Source organism: Zonotrichia albicollis, chromosome 23 (genome assembly GCF_047830755.1).
Source record: "Zonotrichia albicollis isolate bZonAlb1 chromosome 23, bZonAlb1.hap1, whole genome shotgun sequence".
Taxonomy (NCBI): Eukaryota; Metazoa; Chordata; class Aves; order Passeriformes; family Passerellidae; genus Zonotrichia; species Zonotrichia albicollis.
The window spans coordinates 2,716,810-2,734,371 of record NC_133841.1 but is presented as its reverse complement, the minus strand read 5'-3'; the positions used below and the strand labels follow the sequence as shown (position 1 = coordinate 2,734,371).

At 50.2% G+C, this 17,562-nt stretch overlaps 1 protein-coding gene across 1 annotated transcript; it reads left to right on the top strand.

Moving 5' to 3' along the window:
- The first annotated feature begins 5,080 nt into the window (after positions 1-5,080).
- CCR7 (C-C motif chemokine receptor 7) lies at positions 5,081-13,549 on the top strand. Its single transcript, XM_026797640.2, has 3 exons — positions 5,081-5,167; positions 10,079-10,128; positions 11,435-13,549. The coding sequence occupies exons 1-3, from the start codon at positions 5,158-5,160 to the stop codon at positions 12,497-12,499; spliced, it is 1,125 nt and encodes a 374-aa protein (XP_026653441.2). The 5' UTR covers positions 5,081-5,157; the 3' UTR covers positions 12,500-13,549.
- The last annotated feature ends 4,013 nt before the right edge of the window (positions 13,550-17,562 follow it).

The following is a 17,562-nucleotide window of genomic DNA, read 5'->3' as shown; positions in this document are numbered from 1 at the left end:
AGGCTGGAATTCCATGTGCTCTCCCAGCCAGGCACCCAGCAAGTTCCAGATTCATCCTGGACTGTTACAGCCAAGCCTGTTTGTGCCTCCAAGGAGTTGCAGCACCTGCTCAAGACTTGGAACCCAGAGCATCCCTGGGTTTGAAATCCCCTGTGAATGCAGTGTGATACTGACAGTGGCTGGCAAACCTCTCCCATCAAGACCTGATGACCAAGTGGGATCAGGCAGTTGAATCTGAAAGCCCAGATCCTGCTTCAGGTCTGTCTTCTTGTGCTGTTTGTGCTCTCAGTTCCCCTCTTTCACTTTGACGTTTTTTTCCACAGTCTTCGAGGGGTTTTTTGAAGTGGTTTCGCGCGTTTCACACTGATGTCTTATTTTGTTGTAAGTAATCACGTAAAGCTTCACTTGTCACTCCAGAAGTCAGTAATTTCTGTCAACAACCACTTTAAATTTGCTTTTATCACCCGATTCTGTTAAAGAGTCAAGAAAAAGCCATTTTAGCTCTAGCACCAGTTTCAGGGTGGGGAAAGCCAAACCAGAAAGAATGACAGTAACAACAACAGAAACCAAGCGGAAAAAAATCTCATTATCATGGGTTTATTACAATCTTTTTAACCCCAGGGATAAGAAATGCCAGATCTGTAACAGAGAAGGCTGGATGAACTCTTCTTGGAGCAAATACTGATGGGATTATTTCCAGTTTCTAGATCCAGTTTTCATCCAAAGGCAGCAGCAGATTGGTGTTAAACCTTCCACCTTTTGAACAATGGAACACAGCTCACAGGAGTGATATTTCCTGGATGCTCAGGGACACTTCAACTCCCAATTATTTTTGAGGGTCATAATGCTTTATCTCTTTAATCAATATCCCTTTATCTCCCTAAAACATATCTTGTTATGTCTCTAAATCATTCATGGCTCACTAGTGTTTGATATCCTGTGGGAATTGCCCAGCACTTTGCACAAACCATCTCTAGACACAGCTGGTGCTCATATGCCCCCCCTGACATAGTTTCTGTAACATTCCAGGAGCTTTTCTTCCCATTTTCAATCACCTCTCCTTTCCCACCCATCATTTTGTGATGACCACTGTTTTTCCTTCATGTTCAGGCCAGGAAGGATCTGTTTGTTCATCTCAGTCCCTCTGCACACAGCTTGGGCTCTGTGGGCAGACAGGAGGGAGCAGATGCCATGGGAAGCTGCCCAGCCCTGCCCTGAGGGACACAGAGACCAGCAGTGCACATGGTCAGTGGCTGGTCACCCCTCCCTAGGTTTGGAAAGGGGGGGGAGTGTCACTGTCCCTGTCAGCCTGACCCCTTCCCACTGCCATCTCCAGGTGTGCTTCCCTCCTCACACCTCAATTTCTGGGCTCCAGGATGAGGGAGCTGCTCTCATGGAAGAGAATCATAGAGTGATTTAGGCTGGAAAAGACCTCCAAGGCCACCAAGTCCAACCTGTGACCCATCCCCACCTTCCCAACCAGACCAGAGCCCTGAATGCCACATCCAAGTCTTTCTCTGAACGCTTCCAGGGATGGGAACTCCAGCCCCTCCCTGGGCAGCCCCTTCCAAGCCTGACCACCCTGCCCATGAAGAAATTCTCTTTGATGTCCAACTGTTTAGTGCAGGGCAGATGCAAATTTGGTAAATCTTTTCTTTTTCCTCAGGAAAAGAACTGGAGAGCCAGGCCATCACTTAGGACATGATGTGGGCACAAAGCAGGTGAATTCCTCGTGACATTGGGTGTGCCTTTCTCTGCTGTGGCTGACACCATGGGCAGCTGTGCATCCCAATCTGAGCCTGGTGCTGCACAGATTGCTTCCTCCCTCTGGGAGATAAGGATCTGTTAATAACCTGGTGGTGAGATCACAATCATGAGACATTTCTACACCTGCTCAAAAAACTCGGCTGGGTAAAGAATCCCAGCTTGGTGCCACTCTTAAGGTCAGGAATTTACTCGTGATTTCACTTCTGCTATTTTATATTTGCCTGAGGAACAACAGCGTCAGCACCCCCCTGGAACGACCCTGCTGACTTCCACCACAAACCCCCCTGGATGTCCCCAGAACGTCAGAGGAGGGGGCAAGGCCAGAGCTGGGACATCCCAGGCACCTCTGGTTGGCACTGCCAGGCAGAGAGAGCAGCAGGACAGACGTCAGGGTCCCTCCTGATGTCACTGCAAGGATGTGACTGGGAAGGGCACCCTGAACTCATCAATGCTTCTGTCTGGGCGCCCCTGGCTTCCTCCAGCCACGGGGACAAACCTTCCCATTACCCACGTCAGCCAAAGGGAGGAACAGGGGGACAGAGCTGGTGTGTCCATCTCAAATTACCTAAAGCGAAACCGGTGGAAAATATTAAAAAGTTTTGAATCCAGGATGTAAGAACATCCCATGCTGTGCTTCTCTCAGACTGAATTCCTTCTCTGTAGGCAAAGCCCTGAGTTCTGATTTCCAAGGTTCCCCAGCCTGCACGAGGCACCTGGGAACCCTGTCCTGGAGCTCTGGGATCTTTCCCACCTCAGGATGTCTGTGAGACTGTGTTGAAACATCCCACAGGAATTCCAGTTTTACACACAGGCAGGGGATGGGAAACCACAGCTAACTTCCTTGCCATGTTCCTTTGCTGAGTTGCAATTTAATGTGAGGATTACGTTAAATTGCAACTCAGCAAAGGAACATCACAAGGAAGCGCAACTCAGCAAAGGAACATCACATCATGTTAAATTCAGGATTACACAGTTCAATTCAGTTCTACTCAATATTTCAGTTCAAGTGGAACCAATGAGAACTGAACCAAAATCTCTCTGAGCAACTTCCTGTGGAATTTATCAGGATGCTGCATTTTCTTTGAGAAGTTTATGGATGAAAGCTGGCGCCCAGCTTCTGCTGCAGCCTGGGCAGCAGGTTTAAATCACTGACATCCCTCCCCTGGGTGCTGGAGGGGAGCAGAGACAGGAATACCTGGTAATTTGATTACTTTTATATAATTAATTAACTTTGGAATAACAAAGATGTTCTAGTAGCACAGTGCAATGGCTTTCATGGGCACAGCTCAGGCTTGGCACTGTCTGAGTTTGGCCTGCCTGCTCACACAGGATCACAGTTCTGTGAAAAGCAGCTCATGGGGCACCCAAGTTCAGGCAACGTGTCCAAGAGAAGTTCAGGCAACGTGTCCAAGAGATGGAATCACTCAGGCAATAGGCTGAAAATATACACAATCAAATTAAGCAAATATTTAATAAATGTTCTGAGAACCCTCTGGGTATAAAATGTGACTGTACAAGAGGTTCGGTGTCATACACAGACAAATTGTTTCTTTTAAATATTCCCATTTAAATATTCCAATTTAAATATTCTCATCATTTTTAAGAAAAAACAGTTTGCTTGGACAGTCTAACAGTCCAAAAAACAGTCTAACACTACAGGATTTGGCATGTACCAAAACTTTGAAGCTGAATCTTGGGACCATGTGCAGAAACCAAGTTGCCTCTCTCACCTTTGGCTTCAGCCAGCATGGAAATGGGGATGGATCCACCAGAACTCTGCCTGCTGCCTCTCCCTGGAGCAGGGGGAGCACAGAGCACCCCGAGGGGCCCCTGCACATCCCAGGCAGAGCTGTGACCTGGTGTGAAGCCTCTGTTACACCCCTGGATTCCGGGTACTCTGCCGGTACCCAAGGGAAGCCTTTCATCTCAGGTCCTCCTTGGAGGAAGTGGTTATGAGATAAAGCTCTCTAGGCAGGGTACCTGCCTGCATACCTGGTGAGCAAAGGCACACAGAGCAATAAATAGCTGCAGAGATGGGAGCAGCACCTGAGATAAGTGCAGGGTGAGATAAGTGCCGGGTGAGGTGCGGAGGAGTCGGTGCCGCGCGCTCATAGAGCGCCAAGGAGAGGGAGGGTCACTTTGTGTGAGCAGAGTAAAACTGTCACAGCTCTCCTGCCCCCAAAAACCCCAAAATCCTCACCCTGAGTACCCTTCAGCACCCCAGAATGGGTTCAGAACCACAGCAGCACTGGGAAGGGTTTGGAGTCGGGCTGGGACCATATCGAGGGAGGGTCTGAAACTGGATCTGAGTCTTCAAAAAGGACCTAAAACAGCCCACAGAACCCTCAAAACTACCCTCAGCTTCAGCTATATTTAATTTAGACTGGGATTCCATCCTGTGGTGCCCTGTTTTTCCACCTGGCTGCAGTAACAGCACTGACATAGCATAAGACAGAGAGGACAAGATGCCAAAGGCATCATTTCTAGAGGAGCCTGGCTCAGAAAAAAAGCAAGCTTGTGAGGAGCTGGAGACATTTCTGTCTGAGGAACAACCCCTCTGTCTGAGGGGTCTGTTCAAGAGCAGAGCCCTCTTTGACTCCCAGCCAAACAAAACTGGGTTGGACAGGTAGATCCAAACAAAAAGCAAACACCAAATGAAAGCCACTGGTTTGCTCTGGGGGAAGGCATGACACTGACAAAGTGCAGAACCTTCTGGGGAAGACAAAAATACTCAGAGAAAGAAAGGGGGGAAGTCACTGAGCTGCTGACAGTGTAGGGAGGGAGAAGGACAGTGAGCTGTTGGTCATGGGCAGTCCTGTAAGCTGAGATTTTCATCCTGAACAGCCTCCCCAAAACAGGTCTGGCAGGTGGGATGGGATGGGATGGGATGGGATGGGATGGGATGGGATGGGATGGGATGGGATGGGATGGGATGGGATGGGATGGGATGGGATGGGATGGGATGGGATGGGATGGGATGGGATGGGACGGGATCCCCTGTTTCCACCAGCACTGAGGGCTCCACTGATGAAGCAGGATTTGCTGGAGTGGGCAGGTAAGAAAGAGCCTCCTTCCCCTGTTTCCTTCACCACAGACCATTCCTCATGTGTCAGCCCAAAAGCAGAGCCCTCTTCACTTCCCCAAGTGTCAGTGACAGCTCTGGGTGTGCAGAGCACGCCGAGACAGCACCTGAGCACCCCCAGAGCTCAGCACAGCTCTGAATATCAGAGGAGGAGGAGGAGGAGGAGGAGGAGGAGGAGGGTCCTCACGGGAGTGCAGGAAGTATAAATCAGAGTTCCCCGAGGAGGGTCCCTGGCAGGAGCAGAAGGCTGTGCTGCAGTGGGTGATGCTCTCCCTACCTCTGTGACTGGATCCTGCTGGAACCACACCATGGATGGAGGTGAGTACCTGGGCTGCAGCCTTGGGCTGTGCCTTCAGCTTTGTTAACGATGCCCAGTCCTTGTCCTGTGACACAGGAGTGGAGCTCTTCTATTAGAGTACTTAAACAGTACAAAAGACTTTCACCTTCCTCATTTTTACTATTTTACAAAAAAAAAATCATAGTTCTGTTTTAGAAGCTCAAAAACCTCAAATCACGTCAGAAACAAACACAAAAAAAAGAGGCTGGGAGGCAATTGGCAATTTTAAGGGGCCTTTTTGTTCTGAAGCAAACGGAATCTTGCGTAATTCACACCTTTTCTTCTGTGTTCTTAATTTAAAAAAATAAAGAGAGATAGGGAGAGAGAGGGGGAACACTCTCCCTGGCAACATTTTAATTCAGTGAATGAATCGAGGAATTGGGAGAAGAAGAGCTGAGTTTGTTCATTAGGTCCATCCAGTCTTTTGCAAGTTATTTCTATTTAAAAATATCTGCAGGAGCAATGGGGGCAGAAGGATGCATTGGAGATGCAGGAGGTTCTGGAGATGGATGCAAGAAGTTCTGGGGAATAAAGGAAGCTCTGGGGATGCTCCGGAGATGGGGATGCAGGGAAAAGAGGGAGCAGATCCCACAGGACCCTCCAAGCAGGAACAGGGTATGAGTCAGGGAGTTTTCTTACTCCTCAGAGCCTCTGGCAATCAATGGCTTAGGAAATTCCTGGATTTTGGAATGCCTGCATCCAAACAAACACCAAACTGGAGACCTGCTCACCACACATCATTCTTCTCGTTTAAACTTTTGGCCTCTGCATCGTCCTGAGGGTGCTTTGTGGGCTGCTTGTTCCAAGGGGTTCAGTGTCTGGGAGCAGCTCCTGGGAAAGGTCAATCAGAACAGAGAAAATAAAGAGTTAGTGAGAACCTGACCAGATTATGATAATGTTCCTGCTTTGGGTTTTTTGTTCTACTATTGTATTTCCGAGGAATATTTCATTTTCCTGGAAGATGCACCACCGTGGTGCTTTCTTTAAAACACACCTGGCTCACTTCTGCAGGAAATTTTTGACTTGCTTCTTTCTCCTTATCTTGTCTTTTGATTCACAGTTTCCTGAAAGGAGTGGAGGTCGATAACTATTAACTTTCTTCTGTGATAGATCAGTGAGCACATGAAATAAGAGCATGACTGGGTTTCACTGGCTCCTCTCTCTCCTGAGATGACAGTGTCCTTCCTCTGCCAGTTGTGAGGAGGGGAAGGGGGAGAACAGGCTGCTAACTGCCAGTACTCATTAGATCACTTAAGTATGATTAACTTTTCTCAGAATTATCTGGTTCTTCCCCCAAAAGCCTCCTGTACTGCTGGAGAAGGGGCACCAGAAGCTGGTACATGAATAATGTGCAGAGAGCAGGTTAATCACTGCCTACACGTGTGCTGGGGCTTTGCAATTCCAGGTGGTCCAAAAACCTTCTTTGAACACAAGGGTTTGGCCAGAGCAGGTTTGCTCAGCTTTGCCAATGCTCCCTAAAGCATTCCCAGCTCTTTCTTTGCCCTCATGCATCTCATCCCTAAAGCATTCCCAGCTCCTGCTTTGCCCTCATGCATCCCTCGGCTCTATCAGCAGCCAGAGCCTCAGGAGCTGCCCTGCTCATTTGTGTGATCTCATTAATCACCCTCAGGGCTGTGTCTCTCTCCTCTTCCAGGCAGATGCCCTGACACCGAATATTTCCACTGTCAGAGGCCTTTTTGGGTGCACCTGATGGGATTCACTGCCCTAGCAGCTGCTCTTGCCTTGCTCACATTTAGGAGCTGGTGCTGAGGGAGATCCAGATAAGCTGGGAGGGATCTGCCTGTCCAAAATTCACCCCCATTCTGCCACAGCAGTGTCCCCAAGAGCCCACCCCAGGTGCCCACCCCAGGCACCTGAACTGGGGCTTTAAACCACCTGGTTCTTTCTCTTTGCTATTGAGAGAGCCAGAACAGCTCAGCAGCTGCCAAGGGATGAATCCCCCACCACCTTGGGCTTGGTCTGTGGAGGAAAATTGTAAAACTGAGGGGTTCCCATCCCCTGTCATGAACAGATCCCTTTTTTCCATCTCTCCCATGGAGCAATTCCACTTTCCATCCATTTCCAGGCCCTTCAGGACAAGAATGACCTCAAAGCAGCACCTCCTTCCTTCCCTCCCATGCAGTAATTCCCCTTTCCATCCATTTCCAGGTCCTTCAGGACAGGAATGGCCTCAAAGCAGCTGAGACACACGGGGCTGCCACGGGGCTGTAGGGCCAGGCTGACTCATTGGCTGTAGAGGGGTTTTGGTGTATTTTTATAAATGAGGTTTCTAGTTCAACTGGCTGCAGGGACTTTTGAGAGGGTTTTTTTTTTCCTCAATATTTTGAGGAACAAAACTTTTAGAAAACTTGAAGAAAATACCCACAGCAGCCAACGGCCAGGAGGTGTAAAAAGGAAAGAAAAAGTAAAGAAATGCACCTAAAATGCCTGATAAGCTGCAGAGCAAGAATCCTGTCATGATAATTGCTTCTGCCCACTGCCCCAGACCACAGGACAAGTTGGGGAGATGCAAGTCCTGTCCAGTCTGACTGAAACCAGTGACACCAACGTGCTCAAACTGGCACAGAGGGAGCAGGAGGCAGCAGGGCCTCTGTGGTTGTGCTTTTGCAAATGTGTAATCTGAGGTGGGGGCACAGAAGAGGGGCAGGAACAGCACAGGTCTCTTTTCATATTGAAAAGTCATTTGACATTTAAGACAGTTGAAACAGCAACTGAAAAAGTGGAGAAAAAAGAAACTTATGATGATCTTCAAAGGAATGATATCAGCTGAACTGTTTCAGGAGTTGGTTGAGTCACGTTCTCAGTCCTGTTTTTCTAGACCTTCACAGGGTGATAAGAAAACAGAGCAGAGCAAAGGAGGCCTCACCAGGGCTGGACCTGGAGTTTGCAAACCAAGCCACAGAGAGAGGACGGAGTCTGGTTTATGTGGATGCTTTTCCTCCATGGGATGAGGGTGGTTCTTCTCTGCCTCTCATCCAGCAGCCACAGGGGCAATTTCCTGCTGGGGCTGAGCACCAGCACAGGAACTCATCACCCATCCAGAGGCAGCCAGGAGCACCCGCTCCAGCAGTGCCAGGGAAACCAGGCTGCTCAGAAGGTGCAGCACAATGCTGAAGGCTGCTGTGGTGTTTGCAGGGTCAGGGACTTTGTATTCCAGGCAGGAAGGGCAGTCACAGCTTGCTTAAACCCACCTAGTGGGTCTCAGTCCTTGGGGCTTTTCGCGTATTTCCTGTATCATATGCAAAAGCCAGGGCAACAGTTAGAGGGGTGACAACCACAGCAGACACCAAAGTTCTTCCTGCAGTCTGGGACTGATCAGAGGGAAAGGCCCTGGCTGGACAGAGCAGCCAGAGCCCCCCTTCACCCTCAGTCCCTGCCCTGCTCTCCTGAGTCCCCCCAGGTTCCTCCTGAGCTCCTGTGGGAGCCCCTCAGATACCTCCAGGAGGGTCTGGAGAAGGTGAGGGGAGGATGAACACAGCTGAGCACACACCTGCAGGAGCATCAGAGATGAAAATAAGGGGGAAAGTGAGACACAGCTTCCAGGAGGCCTCAGGGGAGGTGCTCACACAGGCCTGGGGATGAGCACCACGAGTTTCCCACGTGGCTGAGGATCTCTCTGAGCCACACATCACCCTCAGGTGTCAAAAACATCCCCACTCACAGGTAACTCTGTCTGATATTAGTGAAGCTGTTGCATGTGACTTAACACAAGGGCTTGGTGCAGTTGCCTGTAGTGGGAGTTCATCATCCTGGTGCAGTGCAGCGTGAGCAGGAGCCTGGCACAAAACTGAAACCAAGCAGGCACTGAGCACAGGAATCAGCCACACTCATGAACAACCAGGCTGTGAGGAGCAAGGCAGAGTTCTAGGAGGAACAAGCCAAAGGTATCTCCTTGCTGAGCACCCCCAGAGCAGAAAACCCACAGGGAGTGAGGGGCTGCAGAGACCACCCAGTGCCTGGAGGGACCTCCTGGGCCATGGCACCCCTCAGGGAGGGACACATCTCCTCCCACACCCGAGTGGAGCTCAGGGCTGTCTCACTGCCACCTTCCAGCTGAGCAACTTTCAGCGGCAGCTGCTTGAGGTAGATGCTGGTAGGAGCTGTAAAACCAGTGAGGAGAAAGCTTTCCCTGGCCCCTGCCCTGCTAACCACAGCAGGAAGAGCTGTTCGGCTGAGATTGCTCTCACCACCACCATACCTGGCTCTAAATTCAGCTTTTCCTCCCAGCTGTCAGCATCCTGTATTTTCACATCCCAAGGCAGCAGAAGCCAACTCTTGACATTTAGAGACAAGCAATAAATTTCAGCCAGCTCCAGTTCTATCTGTCCCAGGGGAGCTGAGCTCTCCTCTCCACAGCCCAGGCACCACACGGGCACAGCTGGGCCGGATTTATGGCCCTCACAGTTGGGTATTTTCACATGGATTAAGCTGCACCCTCACTGCTCAGACACAAGGGAACAGGCTGCTGGCTGCCTGCAGGGAAAAATAATGGATAAAATCAAAATGGGTGCATTGTGGCCAAGTTTAGAGTCCTCAGCTCTCAGCTTTCACTGCGCAGGGTCCTGAAGACATCCCTGCTCACTACAGGGGGTTGGACTGAATGACCTTTAGAGGCTCCTTCCAAACCAAACTGTTCCATGAATCCATGAAGCCAGAGGGACCAAATTCCTGAGACTCCACCATGCTCTGACAGCAACGCTCATGACCCTGGGTTATCTTGCTGGCATCTTCCCCTGGCTCTGGTTTCCTCAGTGGTGAGGGTTCTGCAGGGTTCACAGTGCCATGGACAGCATTACCCACTGCCTTTTCAAAGTAAGAACCATGTGGAAACCCCCAGCCAGCCACTAACACAGCATCTCCTTCTTCCCTAGGCAAGCAGCTAAAGGTCACCCTTGTTTTCAGCCTGCCACTCGTTTTTCAGGTAAGATGTTTTCAACAACATTGTTGAGATCCAGCTGGGTTTGTGCTGTGGGTAAAGGGAGATCTCAAAAACTCAGAGCAGCCACCCACAGTCCCAGAAATGTGTGGGGACACAGCTGCTCACCCCAGGATCCAGCTGGGGGAGGTGGGAGGTGAGAGCAGAGCCCAGCTACAGAAAAACAAACACAAGAAACAAAACCAAGCAGAGAAAAATGGTGGGAAACACAGTTTTTCAGATGTCCTGGGCTGTGTGAGTCCACTCTTAACCCCAAAATGAGCATTTCCAGGACAGGCAGGAGTGCACCACATTGATTGCAGGGAGCAGATAATTCCTGCTCCCTGCAAATTCCTGGTCAAGGAGCTGCACTCTGACCAAACCCAGAGCTGAGAGGGATGGACCTGAGGAGGAAGAGCTCAGCATCCTGCCCTGCCTGGTGCTCTGAGTGCCCTGGCCCAGCAAGGAGGACCCCAAACACAGAGCTGTGCCACGACCTGCTCCCAAACCCAGGGCTGGTCCTGGTGCCTGCAGTCCCTTGGCTGCAGTGGCCACCTCCCAGCCCGTGGGGCTCCCTGGGGCAGAGCAGAGCAGCCCCTGCTTTTCCCTTTCACTGCTGGCAGCCTGGCAGGATGTGGTGAAAGCCCAACCTGCCGAGATGGAGAGCACCGAGATGCTCTCCGATAAAGGGTGGGGGTATCCAGGGGAAACCTTTCATGTCTGTGAGATGGGGAGAATGTTCTGGAGATTATTAAGTCACAAAAGCAGGGCACAGATACCGCAGGCTCTGTCTGCCCTACAGGTTATGGCAGTGTAGGAAGATGAAACAAGAATAATCAGAACTGAAATCGGGGGCCTGAATGAGATGCTGGCCTGACACGGAAGCAGCTTCCTGCTGCACTCACTGCATTTCCTCACATTCTCACAGGCACCTCCGTTGATTTTTAATTTAGCTCAAGGATGTTTTATTTCTCACATTTTATCTGACAGCCGGCTGTGCACACACAGCTGGAGGTGGGTCCTGGAACACTGGAAAGCTGCCACACATCTGAGGGCTTGCAGATGTTACTTTGGCCGAGCACAAAACATTTCTGGTGGAATTCCCACTTGGAGCCCCCCAAAAAGCCCCAAACCTCACATATTTATGGGAAACAGTTTCAGCCACGAGGTTGTGCCAGTTCTCTTTGTGCTGTTGGCCTGAGACCGCGCTTGGGAACTCCCTGGGACTTCTCTCCAGGCTCTTTTCCTTGCACAGCCACACCACCAACACAGCCCTTGTCCCAACACATTCTTCTTCTTTTTCCTCTTCTAGTTCTGTGCTGGGGACAATGTCACTGACTACTATGACTCCAACAGCACCATCGACTACAGCATGTTCGAGTCCCTGTGTGAGAAGGAGGAGGTCCGAAACTTCCGTGCTGCCTTCCTCCCGGCCATGTACAGCCTCATCTGCTTCACTGGGCTGCTGGGGAACGGGCTGGTCATGCTCACCTACATCTACTTCAAGAGGCTGAAGACCATGACAGACATCTACTTGCTGAACCTGGCCATGGCAGACATCCTCTTCCTGCTGACCCTTCCCTTCTGGGCCGCGAGCGCGGCCACACACTGGCTTTTTGGGCCTGCTGCCTGCAAAGCTGTCTACTGCATCTGCAAAATGAGTTTCTTCAGTGGGATGCTGCTCCTCCTGTCCATCAGCATCGACAGGTACTTTGCCATCGTCCAGGCGGCCTCAGCCCATCGCCTGCGGCCCCGGATGATCTTCATCAGCAAGGTGACCTGCTTCATCATCTGGCTCCTGGCCTTCATCCTCTCCATCCCTGAGCTGGTTCACAGTGGTGTGAACAACTCAGAGAGCAGCCCCCGTTGTTCCATCATTGCTGATGACTTGCAGACTTTCAACACTGGCATCAAAGTGTCCCAAATGGTGTTTGGCTTCTTAATTCCCCTCCTGGTCATGTCTTTCTGCTACCTCATCATCATCAAAACGTTACTCCAGGCCCGCAACTTTGAGAAGAACAAAGCCATCAAGGTCATCATTGCCGTGGTCATCGTCTTTGTCGTCTTCCAGCTGCCTTACAACGGCGTCATGCTGGCCAAGACCATCTCAGCCTTCAACCAGACCAGCTCGTGTGAGGAGAGCAAGAAGCTGGACGTGGCAGATGACGTGACCTACACCCTGGCCTGCTTCCGATGCTGCCTCAACCCGTTCCTCTACGCCTTCATCGGTGTCAAATTCCGCACCGACCTCTTCAAGCTGCTGAAGGAGCTGGGCTGCCTGAGCCAGGAGCGCCTCTTGCAGCTCACCTCGTGCCGTGACAACAAGAGGAGCTCCTTTGCCATGGAGACAGAGACAACCACCACCTTCTCTCCGTGAGCCCAGCTCCAGGCACGCCTTGGTGGAGCTGAACTGGTTTTGGACGTTTTCTGGACTCCTGGCAGAGCAAGACCTGCCATACTGTGGAGAAGGGGGAAATCTAGGAGCCTCCTCCTGTTTCAAGCAGCAAGGGCTGCTGGCCAATGTCCCATGGGTGGAGAGACTTCACAACAGAGCTGTCACTAACAGCAAAGCAAGGGAGAGGTGTTGAGTCTGCAATTCCTCCTGTCATTTCACCTTCAGCTTAGTCTTTCCCTGTCAAAACGAGAAACGCTCAAAATAGAACGTTTTCCCTAAAAGCGACAAGTACCAAGAGAAAACAGACGTTGGTGCAGCAGAACTGCCTGGGAGCATCAGCCTTGCTTTGGATGCTGATTTTAACAAGACAACAGCTCTGCAACCCCACAGAAATGCCCTTGCACTGAGTCAGTCCGAGGCCAACCCACACCCACAGCCGCGGGCTCGATCCAACCCCAGCTGTGGAGTATCCGAGCACACGACTGCTCTGCCTTCCCCCATGAAATGTGAGACATGACCACAGCTAATGCAAAATCCATACAAACTCAAGCCATAATTTCAATTACTTTTATAATATTGTAGCCACTCATAGCTCTGTCAGGAAAAGTACAAATTCTACTTTACTTCTGCCTGTATCCTGTTTCTGGGCTATCACCTGCTGACCTTGAGATAAATATGAATGTGGGTTTTCTCCTCCCTTCCCAGCCCTTCTAGCAGGACTTCAGCTGCCTTTGAAGTCAGATCTGTATTTCACTCATAAGCTACTGGGGTGTGTTTTGCATCGGTGCTGTCGGCACCAACAAAGACACGGCTGGCTGAGGTTTGATCTGAGCACTGTTCCACCTCTGCCAAGGCCACAAACAGCAGATTATTGTCATGGAAAATCAGACCTTGGAGGAGCCCAGACTGTAATTCCAGGGGGTGCTTTCACAGGAAGAGTGAAGATTCCTGATGACAGATGAACACTGTGGGAACCGCTGAACGTCAGCTGGGAGGAGCTGCTGCACAGCCTGGGCAGCTGTCCCTGTCCTTGTGCTGCGCTCCTGTCCCTGTCCTTGTGCTGTGCTCCTGTCCCTGTCCTTGTGCTCCTGTCCCTGTCCTTGTGCTCCTGTCCCTGTCCATGTCCTGTGCTCCTGTCCATGTCCTTGTCCTGTGCTCCTGTCCTTGTCCCTGTGCTCCTGTCCCTGTCCTGTCCTTGTGCTCCTGTCCCTGTCCTTGTGCTCCTGTCCATGTCCATGTCCTGTGCTCCTGTCCATGTCCTTGTCCTGTGCTCCTGTCCCTGTGCTGCTGTCCCTGTCCTGTGCTCCTGTCCTTGTCCTGTGCTCCTGTCCCTGACCTTGTGCTCCTGTACCTGTCCATGCCCTGTGCTCCTGTCCCTGTCCTGTGCTCCTGTCCCTGTACTGTGCTGCTGTCCCTGTCCCTGTCCTGTGCTCCTGTTCCTGTCCCATTCTCCTGTCCCCATCCTTGTCCCATTCTCCCATCCCTGTCCTGTGCTCCTGTCCCACAGCACCCAGCTCTCCCAGAGCCATCACCAGTGTAGAGAGAAGTCTCAGCCTGGAGCTGCTCCTGGGGCTGCCACGGGAGACATGTCCACGTTCCCCTGAACACACAGAGCCCTGAGCAGCAAAACACTCACCAAACAGACATTTATCCTGTTTTTCAATGCATGGATCCATCAGGAGCAACACAGAGAACTCTCTGGTTCATGGGCTGGAGAGCATTGCTTTAGAGACTTGAGGATTAAAATTCCAAGACAGAATTCCCTGGCTGGGTTTGAGACAGCACTGGCTGTCACCAAATCTAAATAAACTCTCAATAAACCATTTACCTCTGGTGCATGGGATTTTTGTCAAGGGCTGAGATTCGGGAAGAGAGGATTCTGCTTTGTGTTACTTATCTGTGCTCAACTGTTGAACTCATTTTCATTTACAGTGCCCAGGTAACTGTACAAAGTACTGCTTCTCTGTCACATGAAACAGGGGGTGACAACTGACACTGAACAGCTATTTGCCCTTGGTTTCTTGCTCATCCTTATTTGGGCAAGACACAGCTATCATGATCTTGGCCAGAGCCAGGGACACCCCCAGCACAGGGTATTTGCAGTTTTCCTCATCAGTAACAATATGTTTTGTTAATGTATATTCAATATGTAAAGCTGCTTTACACAAAGTTCAATCTGTTCATGAATGTACCCCAAGAACACTTTTCATGCAGAACCATTCACCTCATTCCAGCCAGGAAATTGCTCCACCAGCACATGGAGCTCTACCTGTGTCCTGAAGATAAAACCTGATAAATCCCATTCCCCTCCTGCAAATGAAGAAGTCTTCAGGTCCTTAGAGACCAGAAGAATTCCAAATAGGATCACACACAGCTGCCTCAGTGAGGCAGGGCTGATGTCAGTGCCTGGCTTTCCCTGGTTAAATTTAACAGACAGAACAAATTTGCATCTAATTTAGATGAGTCATGTTAACGTTGGCCTAAGATCCCAACCTGAGGTGTCTAAAAACTGACTGTATTTTGCTACGTGAGAAAAATAAATTATAACCACTTAAACAAAATACTTCTGGTTTTCCATTGCATTTTCTCCATCCTTGTCCAGTCCTTGTCAATTCTGCTGTCCTCTCAGGAGCTGTTTGATCAGCTCAGCTTCATATCAGTGCTGCCCTGCAGGAAAGAGAGCGTGGAAAATAAACTAAATAGAAAAAAGTTGGTTTACTCCATCTGCTGATGGATTATAAAAGAAACAAGACAGCAGCACGTTAAGGAGATTTTATTTTAACTATTAACCCACCTGTCTTGATGCTGCTCCACATCTGGATGTAGCAATGGCCACTCACCAACCTTTAAGTGAAAATTCTTTGAGCTGTAGTATTTTATTCTTCACATTTCATTAAAATTCAGTAATAAACCACTATGCTACTGTGGGAATTGGTCACAGTAATTGGGTAACTGGGAGAGGCAGCAGCTCTGGGCACTATAACCCCCAGCCACATGCAGGGTGAGAGCAGGAACTGCAAGCAAAACAATGAACACAGAGCTCCTGCCTGGCCTCCCCGGTTAATTTGTGCCTCAAAACACACAGGGGGGAGCGAGGGGGGACCCATATCCTTCACAAAAAGTGCCTTGTAATTGTAACCACGGAATCAAAGAGGAAGAAACTCAAAGAACACGAGGAGACAGAAGCCTGACCCCGAGTGCCGGAGCCAGGGCTCATTTCTGCTTTCAGTGAGTGATGAAAGTCTCACGTTTTCCCCCAGAAGAGAAAGGACAAGGTGAGTTTCAGCATCTGGCCCACAGACTCGAGAAGCATCTCAAGAGCAGCACAACACAGCTTAAGATGCAGAACCTCAAACCCAGGGATCCTTAAATAAACACTGGGTCTCACCACAGCGAGGTCCTCAGAGCCCCAAGAGCTCGTTTGTGCACAAGGCTGAGCAGTTTTAGAGCAAGAACTGGGGATCTGCAGAGAGCCACAGCACTTTTAACCATTCCCCCTGCTCCTCTGAGGTGACTGTGAGCCAAATTCCTTATGTTCAGGAACTTTCTTGATGAAGAAAACAGACTCTACCTTAAAGCCTTAACTTAAACCAGTTAAATTTACCCACCAAGCAACCACACAAAATCACAACTTGGGTCACAGATACTGCAGCCAAGTCACACAGAACTTGTTACCAAAAAGAGGAGTGCATTGCTTGGATGGATTTAACGTATTTTAGTGCCTTTCACCAGCAAGAGCTGCCTATTTCCTTCCACAGATCCCAATCTTCTTTTAAAAGCCAACAAAAAAACCTAGTCCCCATTAGAGAAGGGGAAAGTTCTCCAGGCAGGGCTGTGGTTTCTCATGTGCCACCTGGGCAGCTGCGTGAGGGAAGTCCTTGTCACTCTAAAAAAGAATGAGCTGGAACCCAGTGAGGTAAACAAACCCTAAAAATAATGCCCGTGGGTGATGGGGAAGGGTGGGGGCACATTGCACCAGCCAGAACAGCTGAGAGAGGCCATGGCTTCCTCCTCATGCCTCCTTTAGTAGGGAAAAAAACCCCAAACTCCTGTCCTGGGGGTGGAGGTGTCACATCTCAGGGGAGAACTTCTTGCACAGCCAACTGTCCTTGGCCTGGGGCCACCTCCTCCAGGGGCACTGTGGGGTTTTATCCATCCCTGGGCCACTGTAAGAGGGACCTGGGGAAACTGGGACAGCTGAGACGTCACCTGCCCTTTGTTGGTGTCATCACAAGCAGCTTCATGACCTCAAATCAAAGAGCGTGACCAGGATTTTTTATGGATTAGAAGGTGGCAGGATCAGCTCAGAGCCAACTGTTGGCACCAAGAAGGGGACAAGATGCAGTAGAGATATAAGGAAAAATAACCAGACAAGCAGCAATGACAGCAGCACAATCTAGTGGGGGTTGTGTCCTCAGCCCTCCTCCTCGCAGAGCCCCAGCCCATCCTGCTCCTTCCCCAAGCCCTAAAACCAGGCAAATATCCCTGGCTCTGTGCTCATCCCACATGTGGGAGCCCTCACAGCCTCTGGCTGAAACGAGCACAGTTTCACACGTTCAGATTGAGCAGAAATCTGCAGCTTTCAAGTCCAGCTGTGGCAGCCACCGACCCGCCCAAAATGAAAGTTATTTTTTTTCACTTTCACTAAGACCCCAGCTCTGCAGAGCTGAGTATTGATATTAAACCAGCAGAGACTCAGGTGTTGATGTTCAATCACTGCCCCAGCTTGTTGTACAAACCTCATTCAGGTCTGAACACATAAGGAGCCTTCTGGCTCCACGTGCAGGGCAGCTGCAGAGCCAGCCCAGGCATTTGTCACTGCTGAGACCCTCATGCACAGGAACTGAAACTTCCCTTCCTGCTGCTTTGTTTTTAATTCAATTGTCTTAAAAAAAATAAAATAACAAGCTACTTTCCTTTCTGTGCTGCTGAGGGCTGGCACAAAAATTATTGTCAAGTGATCAGGGGCTTTATTGGGAAATTTCTGTGACTGAAGGACGACACTGATGCCCAGAATCATCCTGCAGGAGAGGAAAAGGCCAAGT